The sequence below is a fragment of the Lagopus leucura genome, unplaced genomic scaffold (genome assembly GCF_019238085.1).
Source record: "Lagopus leucura isolate 7727_CA_CO unplaced genomic scaffold, USGS_WTPT01 Super-Scaffold_100001, whole genome shotgun sequence".
Lineage (NCBI taxonomy): Eukaryota > Metazoa > Chordata > Aves > Galliformes > Phasianidae > Lagopus > Lagopus leucura.
The window spans coordinates 35,616,100-35,629,812 of NW_024962262.1; the positions used below are offsets into that span (position 1 = coordinate 35,616,100).

Consider the following 13,713-nt stretch of genomic DNA (forward strand, 5'->3'; position numbering starts at 1 on the left):
CCTCTGCTCAGTTTGCATTTTTCATTTAATTCACCTATATCTCATTCAGAAATTCACTGTTCAAATGCGAGTTCTCACTGAATGTATTAAAATCCAGTCTTAGTAAAAAGTGTTGAGATTCTTGCATGAGTTCCCCAGAGGATCTGTGGTCGCTGCAAGGCTTGTTAAGGTGCCTGTCCAATTTGGATTACATTCCAAGTGTAGGAGAAATGCCTGCTATGAGCTTATTTTTTTTTCTAGGTAAGAATTTGATGCTGAGTGAAACTAACCTATTTCAATTTCTGTTGAAGCAGAAATAAATTTAAATGTTGAAATAGTGCTGTGGACCTGTGATGTCGGTGCACATAATCTGTGAATGTAGAATTGCCCTCGATGACTGGTTTGTAAGTGAATGTGTTAAAAATGGCTCTTAACAGTGCAGGATTATGTGCTGCAGAAGTACTGGAGCTAGATAAAGTCATTCAGTAAAGACCTTGCTCCATATTTCCAAGGGACTGCCAAGATGGAAACTTAAGTTCCCCTTCTGTTCCGGCATTTCTTCTTGGTTGCAAGTAGGTCCATTATCTTGAGATGCAGTTTCTGAGTGTGTAACAGCTGTCACATTTGCTTTTACTGTCAAATTGCTTCCATATTTCATTGATCTGGTTAAGAGAGATAGAAATGGAGAAAGAAAAAGGGATATATTTTGATTCTGATAAACAACCAGCCAGTATGTAAGATGGTAAGGACTGTCATATAGTACTTGTTATGATTTACTTATTACTTATAATATTCAGATCACTTCTGTAGATGCCAAAAAGTAAAAGGAATGTATTGCAAAAAAAATGGACCTGAAGTTTAAAACTTCTCCATCTTTCCCTGTTGCTTTGCATAACTCTGTCTTTGTTTTGCAGGTACCTATTTGCATTGCAAGTGAAGCAGGACCTGGCACAGGGAAGGCTAACGTGTAATGATACCAGCACTGCCCTTTTAATCTCACACATAGTACAGTGTAAGTTCCCTCCTTCTGGGAGGATTAGACATGCTTTGCTGGGTTACTTGTTACAATCTAGTAGGAGATGGCTTGAGTCATGTTGACAATTTATTATATTTCTGTATAATAGCATTAAAATGCAGAGAATTTACTCTTTTAAATAAAAATGAGCTCTTGGCCATTGGATTTGCATTTTTAAAGTACTCATTTGATGGTCTGTGTAGGATCCTTTTACAAGCAAACTTTGCAGGCAAGCAGGTTGAATTCTACTGAATATTTGCTTCGTTATTTGTATTTAGCATTGTATTATGTCAGCAGAACATTCAAGTTCCTGGAGATCTGAATGCTGTCTAGAGAATGTAGTAAATAAACATGCTTAGAATGCCAGACTTAAGTCACGTTCCTAAGAGGAAACTGATAGGGAAGAGGAAAACCCAACAGATTTCAAGCTCTTTTTTTTTAAATTGCAGTGCATCTACAAGAAGACTGTTCAGTGGACTTATTTATTATATCACAGCTTCTTTTGACTTCAGAATCACTTGGAAAGCATTGTATGTTTTCCACTTTGAGACTGTGGGTATTCTTGTTGAGAGTAAGAGTAGGAAAAAATACTTAATTCACATACATGATGGTCAGCTAGACCGTTGTTCTAAATGCTATTGTGTGGAAATTGCAGTCAACAAAGGTGTTCAGGAGTTCTTCAGTGTTGAGTAGATAAATCTCATGATCCTTTCTCATAGTCTGAGTGTTAGGGTTGTTTCTTATCAAGTATTACTGGGAAGGCAGATATTGTGTGCTTTTCTATCTGCCATGGCCATCATAGCCCAATGTGACTGAGTAGCAGTAAAGTACAGCTGCCTTTGGAAAAGTCTGGATTTTTCAAACTATTTCAAAACTGAATGTTTTCACAGCACAGGCTTGAAAAATAAATCCTTAGCTAGCAAGCTTTTTGTATATTTTAATTTTGCCTATTAACAGCATTCAGTACACCAGTGGTAGTTCTTTCCTTCTTTAAGCTAGTTCTAATTTTCTGTCTTTGCTGATAAAAATGTCTTGGTAACTTTGGGGAAATTGAGCATCATTTGTTACACTGCATTCTAGGAGAGTGGGTCTTCCCTACCAGATGTCTTTGTACCAAATAAAGATGTTGGGGAGAGAATACCTTAGTGCATATTTCTGTTGTGGAGGTGCTGCTTCATGATCATCCCCTCTTGAACTATTCTATTGCCTATGTATTATTTTCTTATGACTTCTACGTAGATCTTAGTTGATGTCTTGCTCATCTCTTATTGATTATTCAATTCAATTCTTCACCGAACCCTCTGCAGCTCTGGTGCCTGGGCTGCTGAATGCAACTACTAGCTTGTTTTCCTAGCATGAAAGGATAAAATCCCAGGATGTCCTTACACTTATACAAGCCTTCTTTTTCACTTCTGTGCACAGTCAAACTCAAGTTTTACTGAATGTTTTTCAACATTCCTCCATCGTGCACTTGGCCATCCCCCCTGACACACAAGTACAGGAAGGCAAGAAGCTTTCTTCTAAAGGTGTACAAAAATGTCACATCACCACCATTGCTCTCATGCACTGAGATGCGTTATAATGTTGAATGAAATAGTCTTCCTTTTGAAATCTTTTTAGCTCTTTGTCCCCTTCACCTTTGAGCTTTATGTGCAGACTTCTGAATGGTAGTTTTAGGAAACAAGTAGTACTCTCCTTATGGATGGTAAAGTAAGATACTTTTATATTGGGGGAAAAAAAGAAGTGTTTTTTCCATCTTATAAAAGGAGAGAGGCAAGGGATTCATCTCGCAGAGGTAAGATAGTATCCACAGAATCCAAACTGCTGCTTTGGGTAGAGAGATTTTATGCCTTATGGTGCCTCTTCACAGCTCCCAGCTGCAACTTGGGCTGTTCTGGATGTTTATGATTTTCACCCTCCCTCTTTTTTGTGTGTTTGCTAGAAACCTCAGCTAAAACTTTGTGACCATCTCATTTATTCTTCCACCTTAGTCTCATGAACATTTTTTCTGTGAAAATTGAATCTGATAAGAAGCTATGACTGTATATTACCCATGTGACTGTCTTTTGTTATTTATTTTCTCTCTGCCTTATTATTCAGTAGCTAAAGAAATATCCCATATTTGTCTGCTACAAAAATAAAACTTGACAGCTGATAATAGTAATGGTATCAAAGGGGAAAGATGGAGAACATAGGAGTTTAGGTATTGTATGTCTTATCGATGCTGTGCCTACCAGCGGTTTCCATGGGGGATATCTGATTCCAAGTGCCTTTATATTATGTATACAGGCTTATAGCAGTGTTATGGACTGTTGGTTTTTTGTTGTTTTTTTTTTAATATGAAATCCAATATGATAGCAAATAGGCTTATGTTAAATTAGCAGGTATGTTACAGAACAAAATTTATAAATGAAACATTCTATTTAAAAGCACCTCAAAAGCATTGTAGAAAGTGTTGGATGAGAGGACACTGATACAATAAATGATGCAATAAAGCAAATGTGTTAAGTAAGAAGACGGTCTGATTAAACAAAAAGAGCTGAAATACAAAGCATTAGACATATCAGAAGTACTAATGCAGGCAGAATACAGAGAGTGTGTAATTCACTTGCAAGCTAAGAGAAGGGAAGCCTCAATGAAAATCAATCTTTAGCTAAAACAGAACGTAAAGAAGACCTATATGCAAGGGTGATAATATTCAAGATGCAGCTCCTTTGTAGAGGGAGTGATAGCAGGGCTGGGGTGAGAAGAAAGCAAAGATGCTTGGTACAAGGTCGGAGAGAATGAAAGTAATTAGAAAGCCTGGAGGACAATTTTGATAATGAATTTGCAGTTGACAGAGAACACTATAAAAATCATGTAGCAATAGAATAAGTCATATGTTCTCTGGGCTCTGGAGAAAGCCCTACGTAAGGTGGTTAAGTGCTTCTGTGTAAAAGGTCTACTACAAGGTATGAATGAATAGCATTTTAAAGAGTCTAGTTCATGCCTTTTGAGGTGCTGCAGACTTAGACAGGCTTATGGCCCCTTAAAGAGGAAAAGCTTGCTTTTTGTTTTAGTTAGGGTTAAAAATACAACACAGATTAGAATCACTGGAATCAAGTGAAATGGGAGTGATGGACCTGCTTGAGATATGGGAATGAAAGAGACTTTTTTTGCAAAGGAGAATTCTCAAATAATTTGGGATGTGTTTGTAGCCACACATCTCAAGGAATGACTCAGAGTGGATGAAATGAGGAAGGGAATGGAAATCAGACACTGTTCAGTAGCTCTTTTCCACCTCTGCAGCCTGGTTGGGTTGAAAGGTTACTTTTCTGTCATTTGTAGATACCTTGGTCCTCATCTTCTCTGTCAGCGTGAGTTTACTGATTCTCATGTTTGCAAGTATGTTTGCTATCAGGCAAACTTTTGCCAGAAATCACTTCGCAGTGTTACAGGCATCTCCTTAAACCTTTCTTTTATCAAAAACCAGCTCATTTTGGACAGAACATGTTTAAGAGGTCACCTACATGGCAGAACTGAAGTGAAAGTGAGGCAAGGATCTGAGTCTGCATTCTGCCTGCAGCCTGGATTTAATACAGGGGAGCTGCATTTTAATTTCACTTACATTAATAAGATACCAGCCTTTTGTTGCAGCGTTGTTTGTAATGCTCTGGCAGATCTGCAGGCAGAGGTTGCTACATCACTCTGTGAAAAACCCAATAGCAAGATTTTTAAGAAGCATTCCAAGAATATCAGGCAAGAAGATACTGATCTGGCAGCCACACATAGATTGCCTGACCCTCTCTCCCCCTAGACGGAAAGGAAATCTCTCTGAATGGGCTGCAAAATGGAAGGCGGGTGTGGCATACTGTTGCACACACATTGCTGAGTAACTGCAGCAGATGGGAGCAACTTTGAGGAGGAGGGAGACAGAATGTGTCTCAAACTGCTGCAAAATTGTGGAAGATGAATGTTTCATAACCTGCTGATTACGTGCCTGTGTTCAAACACACAAACGAAACCATCTCACTTCAGATTTCCCCTGAGATTGGAGTGTAGGGCATGGGCCTGGGGAGGAAGCTTGCCTTTGCCTGCTCTGGGGAAAGGTACCTGAGCGCTACCATGCATAAGAGAGACGGATGTGATCTGCTGAATTAACACTGTTCTCCCAGTTACCCTCATTTTATTCTGCACATAAATCAAAGCAGCACTGTGATGATTTCATTTGTTCAATTAACATCTGACATCTACGTACATGATTGTGGGTGGGAGGAACCCTCGGGTTGCAGGTACTCATACAGATGAGAAGGGAGGAATGTATAAAAGATAAAATAGCGTGAGTCTGAGTCATGGCTTCGTGTGATTGCTTCTCTACCCTCTTCCCAGCTATCTGTACCTTTTGGATTGCCTGAATAACTCAGATTTAATTCAGTGTTTTAATAGACTTTTCTTGAAATTCTCCATAGCTGAGATTGGGGATTTTGATGAAACCATAGACCGTGAACACTTAGCGAAGAACAAGTATATACCTCAGCAAGAAGCACTAGAAGACAAAATCATGGAATTTCACCGTAATCACATGTAAGACTTTTTTTTTTCTTTTTCCTTTTTAGTCTTCTTTTAATTTAGTGTAGTTTTGTTAATACTTGCTATGTTGTATATGTAAAAGAGATTTGGGTCTCTGAGTTTCTCAAAGTTTACTTGTCAAAAAACATCCAAGCCTTTGAATTTACAGTTGCCTTTCTCCCATCATCATAATAAAATGCTTAAAGAACAATTGATTTTGATATTCATTCAAGCATGTCCTTATTTTACAGTCTATTTCATCCAAAATGCTTCACTGCTGATTCCGTGCATGCAGATATGATTGCAAATGATAGCTGATCAGTCAGGCACTTGTGACAATGCACTTTTTGATCTCAAGGACATTCAGTGTTGCTTTTTCACGTTTCTATGCTGTATTTAGAGATGGTTAAAGAAGAGATTTAATGATAGTTTTGGGAAAAGCAAAGAGTGCTTGCAGAACTAGGGATTTGAGGGGATCAGCACTCAAGGTGATGGTGCACAATAGTGACTTGGTCTCCTAAAGTCTTGAGGAAAAAAGGTACAATTGTGAAAAAATTTGGAATAAGACATAAAAGGGTTTTTTTTTGCTATGAAAACACCTCAAGACTTGAACAGTTTCATTCTGAACTAACTTGAATTGGAGATGAGTGTAGGGAGCTCTACTCTGCTGATAATTGGAATTTTTGCTTAATTCAGTTGTAAGAAGTTTAGTGCTTATGGGTTTCCAATGTTTATGTTAAAGTGTCTCCTGTTTCACTTCATTTCTGTTTTGCATTCACTTTTACAATGACACCATTACAGACTTCCATTTATTTGTTTTCATTTTGTAGGAATATAATATGTTTTTTCAGTGGAAAACAATTAGAATTACTTCTGTTAAAGCTAACAGCTCAAAATCCAAGTTTCAGGTGTCTCAGTACTGGAGTGGTCAAAATTTCTAGTAGATTGTAAAAACTGAATACTTTGGTATTGGTCTATACTATAATGCAATGTTTTTTTAATCTGATTAAAAAAAAATTCTGTGGAGATAGAAAAGACAATCAGATGTAATAGCTCTGATAGCTTTTAGTCTCTGGTAAAATGTCTATTTATGCACTAGAGGACCCGTTGTTTTCTGTTAATCGGTGTGAATAGTTTGTGTGTCTTCTCTTTTGTTTCTCAAGGGGACAGACACCAGCAGAATCTGATTTCCAACTTTTGGAAATTGCCCGTCGGCTGGAGATGTATGGAATCCGCTTGCATCCAGCCAAGGACAGGGAAGGGACAAAAATCAACCTGGCTGTTGCCAACACAGGCATTCTGGTGTTTCAGGTTAGAGCCGCTCAGCGTATGACTTTGCTCTTTTTAAAGCAGAGAAATCTCTTAGAGCAATAAGAATCCAAGGCCTTAACCATATCGGGAAGAATTTGTTTAAGAAAATTGAGGAATTTCCAAAGCTTTTCTAACAATAGCCTCAAACCTTACATAGCTCCACTATGTCCTTTACTTCCAGGGACTCATACCTTGTTTGCACACACAGGCTAGAACTCAATCTTGAACTACAATGCACTATTCAAAGTGCAAACTGATCTGCAGCTCACAATTTGCAAGTTGGTCACGCTGACACCTTCTGCATAAAGGAGCAAGCAGGTCTTGCAGGCATGGTGCATAATAATGGTTGTGAAACAGGGACGAATAAGAGACACCAGGAGTACAAGGTGAAGAATACAGGAAGTGAGTGCAAGCTCTCTGTAGTGTTGTGGTATCCTTGACCAGCTTTGGCTGTTTTACCTTTGCTGAGTTAGAAAGCATTTTCCTTAGATTTCGTTGCTCTACTGCCTCAGTCAGCCTTGTTCATGAAGCATTATTAGCAAATTTATTATTCTCCTTAGAGAAATAACAAATTGGAATTTTATAGATGTGAAAGTACAGATAGTCAGCTTGCATAAGCTGGTTTCACTTCAGTTGAGTTTATATCTACTAGCATCCCAAATGCCTCTTTCTGCACAATGTCAAAAGAAGTAAGTCAACTATTCTTTAAAATGTCCATTTACAAGTATTTACCACCATTCATTTGACTTCAGTTAAAATAGTGCAGCGTTTCCAACCTTGAAGAGTACTTTGTCTTTTTATTAAAAGAAAACAACAAAAACCAGCAGCAAAAAATGAACTCAGAAATGTCTAATCACAGAATCACAGAACTGTAGGGGTTGGAAGGGACCTCCAGAGATCATCGAGTCCAACCCCCCTGCCAAAGCAGGTTCCCTACAGTAGGTCGCACAGGTAGGCATCCAGGCAGGTGTTGAACATCTCCAGAGAAGGAGACTCCACCACCTCCCTGGGCAGCCTGTTCCAGTGCTCCGTCACCTCACTGTAAAGAAGTTCTTGCGTACAATTTGTGCGGAACTTCCTAAGCTCTAAATTAAAAAAATAAACAATAAAAACTCATAGCAGTTAAATGGATTGACAGTACAGCTACAAAACTGAAGCATAGATTGAAGCAGGAGAACATGAAGTTATTGTGAAAATGTACACAACAGTATCGCAGTTGTATTTACAGACCCTTCCCTGCTCCCCTACAGCACTTTCATCAGTTGAATTAATGAATTGCAAACCTTTATAAATTAAGATTGTCTTACAATTGAAGGAACATATCCAAAATAGTATGGGCATCACTGAATCCCAGCAGACTGCTGGGGTCTTTCCGTATCGATGCAGGTGCCAGCTGAAGGCCCAAAGTCTGATTTGTACAGCTCTAAAAGTCTGTTATCTCCCCTTGTTGTAGAGTCTTTCAAAGAGAAGTGGGTTGTTTTTGCCCACTTGGAATTTTTGCTGGAGCCAGCTCCAAGACTGAGAGCTGAGAGAGAAGCTGAGGTCAGGCTCTGACCTGCTGGAGTCTGCCCAGCAATTGGAGCCTTCAGTTCATCTATTTATTATGGGTATAGCTGAGAGAAATTGAAAATGTAAAGACCACATTAGAATGACATCGATGTAAAAGTCAAAATAAAGGTTCACTGACAAATGGCTTAAACAGTACTCACTCAGACTTACTTTGAAGTCTGCCTTTTATTAAGAAATCAGTGTCAGTGCTTCTGAGTGTTCTGAAGGAGGTTAATTATGTGATTCTTAGACAGCAGACTGACTTAGCAGAGATCATCACGCTGTCACTACTCCTACGTCCGTCTGGTGACGGAGCCCAAACCAACGTGAGTTTCTGCATTCAACCATCCTCGAGTTGCTGTTCTTTGAAACCTCTGTGCTGCACTGTAGGCATGTGTGTCTTGAAATCTTTACTGAGCAAGCTGGTGTAATGAATGTTCTAAAACAGTGTCTCCACTTCTAACATAAAGACACCTCATCTACAAAGAGACTGAGAGTGCTGAGGTTGTTCAGCCTGGGGTAAAGAAGGTTCTGGGGAGACTATATTTCAGTAAAGGGGACCTACAGGAAAGCTGAAGAGGGGCTCTTTATCATAGGGCGAGAGATAACTTTTGAAGTAAAAGAGTCGATTCAGATTAGAGGTTAGGAGGATGCTCTTTACTCAGAGGGCAAATGAGGTGCTGGCACAGGCTGCCCAGAGAAGCTATGGATTCCCCATCCCTGGATGTGGTTGAGTCCAGCCTGCTTGTGGCCCTGGGCAACAGATCTACTGCAATTTGTCACTGTCCACAGCAAGGGAATTGGAACTGGATGATTTATATAACCCCTTCCATAGTGATACTGGGGCAAAGGGCTAATGATGCTCTCATTGGGAATAATGGTATTTCAGAAGGATTTCTCTCAGGCTTACTGTTTATTTTTGCTGCATATATTTTTTAAAATATTTTCTTACATTTCAGAAACAGGTAAACTACTCAGATTCCTTTTACTTAAGTTGCTCCCTATGAAGAGGCAAAATAGGCTGCCCTGCTTTGTACAGTGATACTAGATTTCATAGTTTCACATCTAGTCAGTATGCCTAATCCTACAAAAGTTCAAGAGCTATAAGTGCCTGCCTTCAGTCTACTACTACTGGGTGCTTATGGTTAAGAATGTATGTTGACATTTGCAGCACTGGGGGGTGAATGAGAAGAAACACCATAATCGCAAATGAAGAGAATAGATGATTAATATTTGCCAGACTTGTGATTTGAATTTCTCCATTCAGAGCTGTAATGCATAAATTCTGCTGCTCTGTCCTTTGTAGGGCCACACCAAGATCAATGCCTTCAATTGGGCTAAGGTTCGAAAGCTGAGCTTCAAGAGGAAACGTTTTCTTATCAAACTACGGCCTGATGTGAATGTAAGTCTGTGTCAGAGATTGGTGAAGCTGACAAAATGTTATTTGGTAAATTTGTACTCCCAGATTAAACATATGTTTTTGTCACCTCTTGAGAGTTTTTTAATTACTTTTGTTCAGCATTGGTATGTTACTGCATGCATCAAACCAGCATCTCAGGTGAGCAGCCCAACTAAAGGAAATGCAAACTGAATGTCACAGAGTCTTCTTCTGACTGTGCTTCTGGAACTATATCATTGGTTCTTAACTATGTAAACCACCTCTTCACATGTTATGCTTGTGAGACCCCTTCTTTATCTCTGTCATACTTGTCAATGAAAGAAAGCTTAAGCAACAGCTGTGATATTGCTGGGCAGGTCATTGATGTCTAAAAGGCAGAGTAGGGTATACTGAAAGCCAATGAGTTGGGAAAAATCCTTTTTTTTTTTTTTTTTTTTTTTTTAGTAGCATAGGGCTTGCTTTGTCAGGGTGTCTCTGTAATGTGTGTTGCTTGCTTGCTCACATTGTGAACGTTCTCTCAACTTTCAGAGTTCATTCCAGGACACCCTGGAATTCCTTATGGCCAGTCGAGATTTTTGCAAATCGTTCTGGAAGATCTGTGTGGAGCATCATGCCTTTTTCAGGCTGTTTGAGGAACCTAAACCAAAGCCCAAACCTGTTCTTTTTTCTAGAGGTTCATCATTTAGGTTCAGGTGAGACCTGCTTTCTTCTTTCCACCTTTGTTAACTTCATATTTCAAAATCACATGCATATCCTTAATGATGTAGGATTAAACCCACCGTTTTCAGCTTCCCATCTGTAGTTTGCTCCTATATATTTTTAATTGTATCTTCTCAGCCAGAATAGTGCAGAGAACACTGGGGAAAAAGCCTGCGTTGATTTTGTAGTAGCTGTTGCAAAGTAACTGTCTAGAGGTAGGGTATCAGGTGTATTGGTTCCAGCTGATTTCACTCGAGAAAATGTGTCCCAAGTTACACCAGCTAACAATTCTTCAGCAATCCTTGGACTCTCTGTCTCTAGGAAAAGATCTTTTGTAGATACCAGAGTAGAGACTTGCATTTTCATGGTGTGGCCCTGGGGTAAATCCATCCCTACACAGTTTAAGAGATGTCTTTTCTCTATGCTTAGCCCACGTGCTTGTAAACGGTTTATAAGAGATGATAACTTATGCTAAGACCAGGTCTACCTGCAGTATTGATAAGAGATGTAGGAAGAATTGAAGAGTTAGATGGTTGGATTTTTCAGTTCTTGATGTTTTGTTGTTGTTTTCTGTTTGTAGATACAGTATTGTGCATGTCAGGGGCAAATACCCTTTCATTTTGTTCGGGAAGTTGATACAAATTGAACAACCAGAAACACCTTCTCTGTTGAGATAATGTTGTTGGTACGCTGTACCTGCCTTGAGCATGTACCCAGTAGATACGGCCATTCTATCTTCCCACTTTGTTTCCTACTGGCAAAATAAATTAATTAAGATAGAAAGAACTAGAGTAAACAAGCTATTAATTTTTGAGTTTCTGACAGAGTAAATAGTAAAACGTAAATGCATTCAGCTTATCTCTTGCTTTGGAGAACAGATTTTGCCTACATCTTGCATTCACTGTGAGCTGTGCTGCATATGCATATATGCATGTGGTTACTTTTTTCAGGCCTTTCAGTAAATCGGTTGAAATGAATGGAAAGGTGCTGGTTTTTTTTCTGTTAGCAAACAATCTGGAGGTGCAGGTTTCCTTTGCTGTTCCCAGTTCCCTGTGGAGTTTTTATCTTTGCACAGTAGGAGATGTTGGGCTTTCTCACTACAATTTTATGGTGTGTAGCATAAGGAAAGTGTGCAAGTTCCAGCCTAAATCTCTGCAGAGACTGTGTGTATGTTTAGCTGACGTAACTGAGTTATATTACAACTGAAATGCATTTTAGCAGCTTTCTTTTTGGTTCCAGCATATGAGGTAAGGCTGGGAGTTGAATCCTAGAAAGCTTCAGGGATGTTTTTTGTTCATGTAAAACTTAACCTCTGCTTTGCTTTATGCTGGGTGATTTCCCAGTCATATTGCACAAGGGTGAGTCAAGGGCACATAGCTGAATTTAATTAGTTCTGACATAACATCATAAGGTATCTCCGTAATAAAAAAAAAAAAACAAAAACAACACATGGTAATATGCCAAAAGGTAGAAGCTTGTGAGTATATGGTCATAAAGAAAGAGACCTTCTTTATGATTTTACATGAGTTTCTACTGATACTGACAAATATTTTTCTGGTTGCCATGACTTCATTTGCAGGCCACATACGTATTTATGATGACCAGATGATATGAAGTATTTACTGTGAGAAATTCAGTACCTCAGATTAGTAGTGTAACCATTTTTTCTCTTTCAGTGGCCGGACTCAGAAGCAAGTTCTTGACTATGTTAAAGAAGGAGGGCACAAAAAAGTACAGTTTGAAAGGTGAGAGGAAAATAAATGAGCTTTTTTAAAAAAAAAAAATAATTTAAAGCAGCAGCCTCTGTTTATTTATAAGAGATTAGCATTATTCAAAGTAAAAAAAATTCCTTCTTTGTTGGTTTCACAGTTTATCACTTGTATGATATCCTGTTGGTCCTGAATGTTTGGCAGAAGTTTGCATAACCAATCTATAGTTTATTTAAAATCAATAGTCTTCAATTTGTTTTTCAGCAGCGAATGCCCTACTGTTACAGGTAAACTGTTCTCATATTGATTTGCACCCTCTTCAGTAGGATGTGATTAATATATGTGAGCAGAAAGAGATTTAAATGGGTTTTAAATGAACATATTCATCTGAGAATAAAAGAGAAGGTAGCAGGAGTAGGTACAAACATCCTCAAGGGAGAGATCTCCAGGGAAGACATCTAACTTTGCTAGAGTGCATTTTATTAGAACTCATCTTATTTCTAGTGAGCTGAAATTCATGGACAAACTGCCGCAAAGATTATGACAATTTATTGCTAATGACTCATTTTCTGCTGATGGACCATTTTTTGTTCAGTGCCTCTCTCTTTTCTTACGATAATATGTTTCCAACACGTAGCACATTTAAGCATTACAGAAAGGAGGATCTGTTTTGGAGCAAACCTTTTGTGAATGGTGCTATTCAAAGTTTTTGTTTTCAAGTAGGCGTGTCTCATGATTCCTTTTCGTGGTAAAACTGAAATGGCCTCTGACTGTGATTTTGCTTTTATCTCCAGGAAACACAGCAAGATTCGTTCCATCAGGAGTCTGACAGTACAGCCTTCAGAACAGCATACAGAGGTGCCAAAACAAGTCAGTGATGTTGATGAAAGCCTGCATCATGCCTTTTAAACATTTCTTATTACATTACCCACTTCCAATTGATCTTTGGAAACTTCAGGAACATAGGTTTCTGCTCACTTTCTATTTAAGCGTGAGCTCAGGATCTCTGGATGTTATAAAGTTCAGCTTTTTTGATGCGGAATGCGTTCATTTCCACTATGGAACAGAATTGTTTCTAGACAGCAGCACAAGCATAAATAGTGAGCTTGTCTGAACTGTGCTAATGGCCACCTGAAAAACTGCAATCCGCAGTGTTACTGCCGGGGTTCCAAGTTTTGCAGGTGATTGCACTTGGGAAAATGTAATTATTTTCCTTCACTGAGGAGCGTTGGCTGCCCAGGACAAGATATTCCATTATATTAACATTATATTAATTTCCTCAGAGAAATTTCAGCTGTGTCCTTTTAAGTTATTATGTCTGGTAGATACCAGAAGTATTTGTCTTACATTAATAGTGATTATATGTTTGGAGTTTGCAAATCTGGTAGTCTAGTCGAGGTGAAGCTGCAGCAGCTGTGTGTTTCCAGGTCCAGCCAGTGGCTGAGCATGTATTTATAATTGGCAGCCACACAACCACGCAGACTCATTCACACACATATGTATAC

At 38.8% G+C, this 13,713-nt stretch overlaps 1 protein-coding gene across 7 annotated transcripts in view; it reads left to right on the forward strand.

The window, feature by feature from the left end:
- The window catches only part of FARP1 (FERM, ARH/RhoGEF and pleckstrin domain protein 1), a 199,874-nt gene that overhangs the window by 142,373 nt on the left and 43,788 nt on the right, over nucleotides 1-13,713 (forward strand). For 6 of the 7 annotated variants that reach the window (XM_042868612.1, XM_042868606.1, XM_042868608.1 and 3 more), the window contains 7 exons: nucleotides 894-991; nucleotides 5,443-5,557; nucleotides 6,706-6,853; nucleotides 9,708-9,803; nucleotides 10,329-10,492; nucleotides 12,176-12,244; nucleotides 13,003-13,078. In XM_042868612.1, the coding sequence (XP_042724546.1) occupies nucleotides 894-991; nucleotides 5,443-5,557; nucleotides 6,706-6,853; nucleotides 9,708-9,803; nucleotides 10,329-10,492; nucleotides 12,176-12,244; nucleotides 13,003-13,078 (766 nt within the window). The remainder of the gene's footprint in view (nucleotides 1-893; nucleotides 992-5,442; nucleotides 5,558-6,705; nucleotides 6,854-9,707; nucleotides 9,804-10,328; nucleotides 10,493-12,175; nucleotides 12,245-13,002; nucleotides 13,079-13,713) is intronic. The other variant, XM_042868611.1, reaches the window with a different exon arrangement.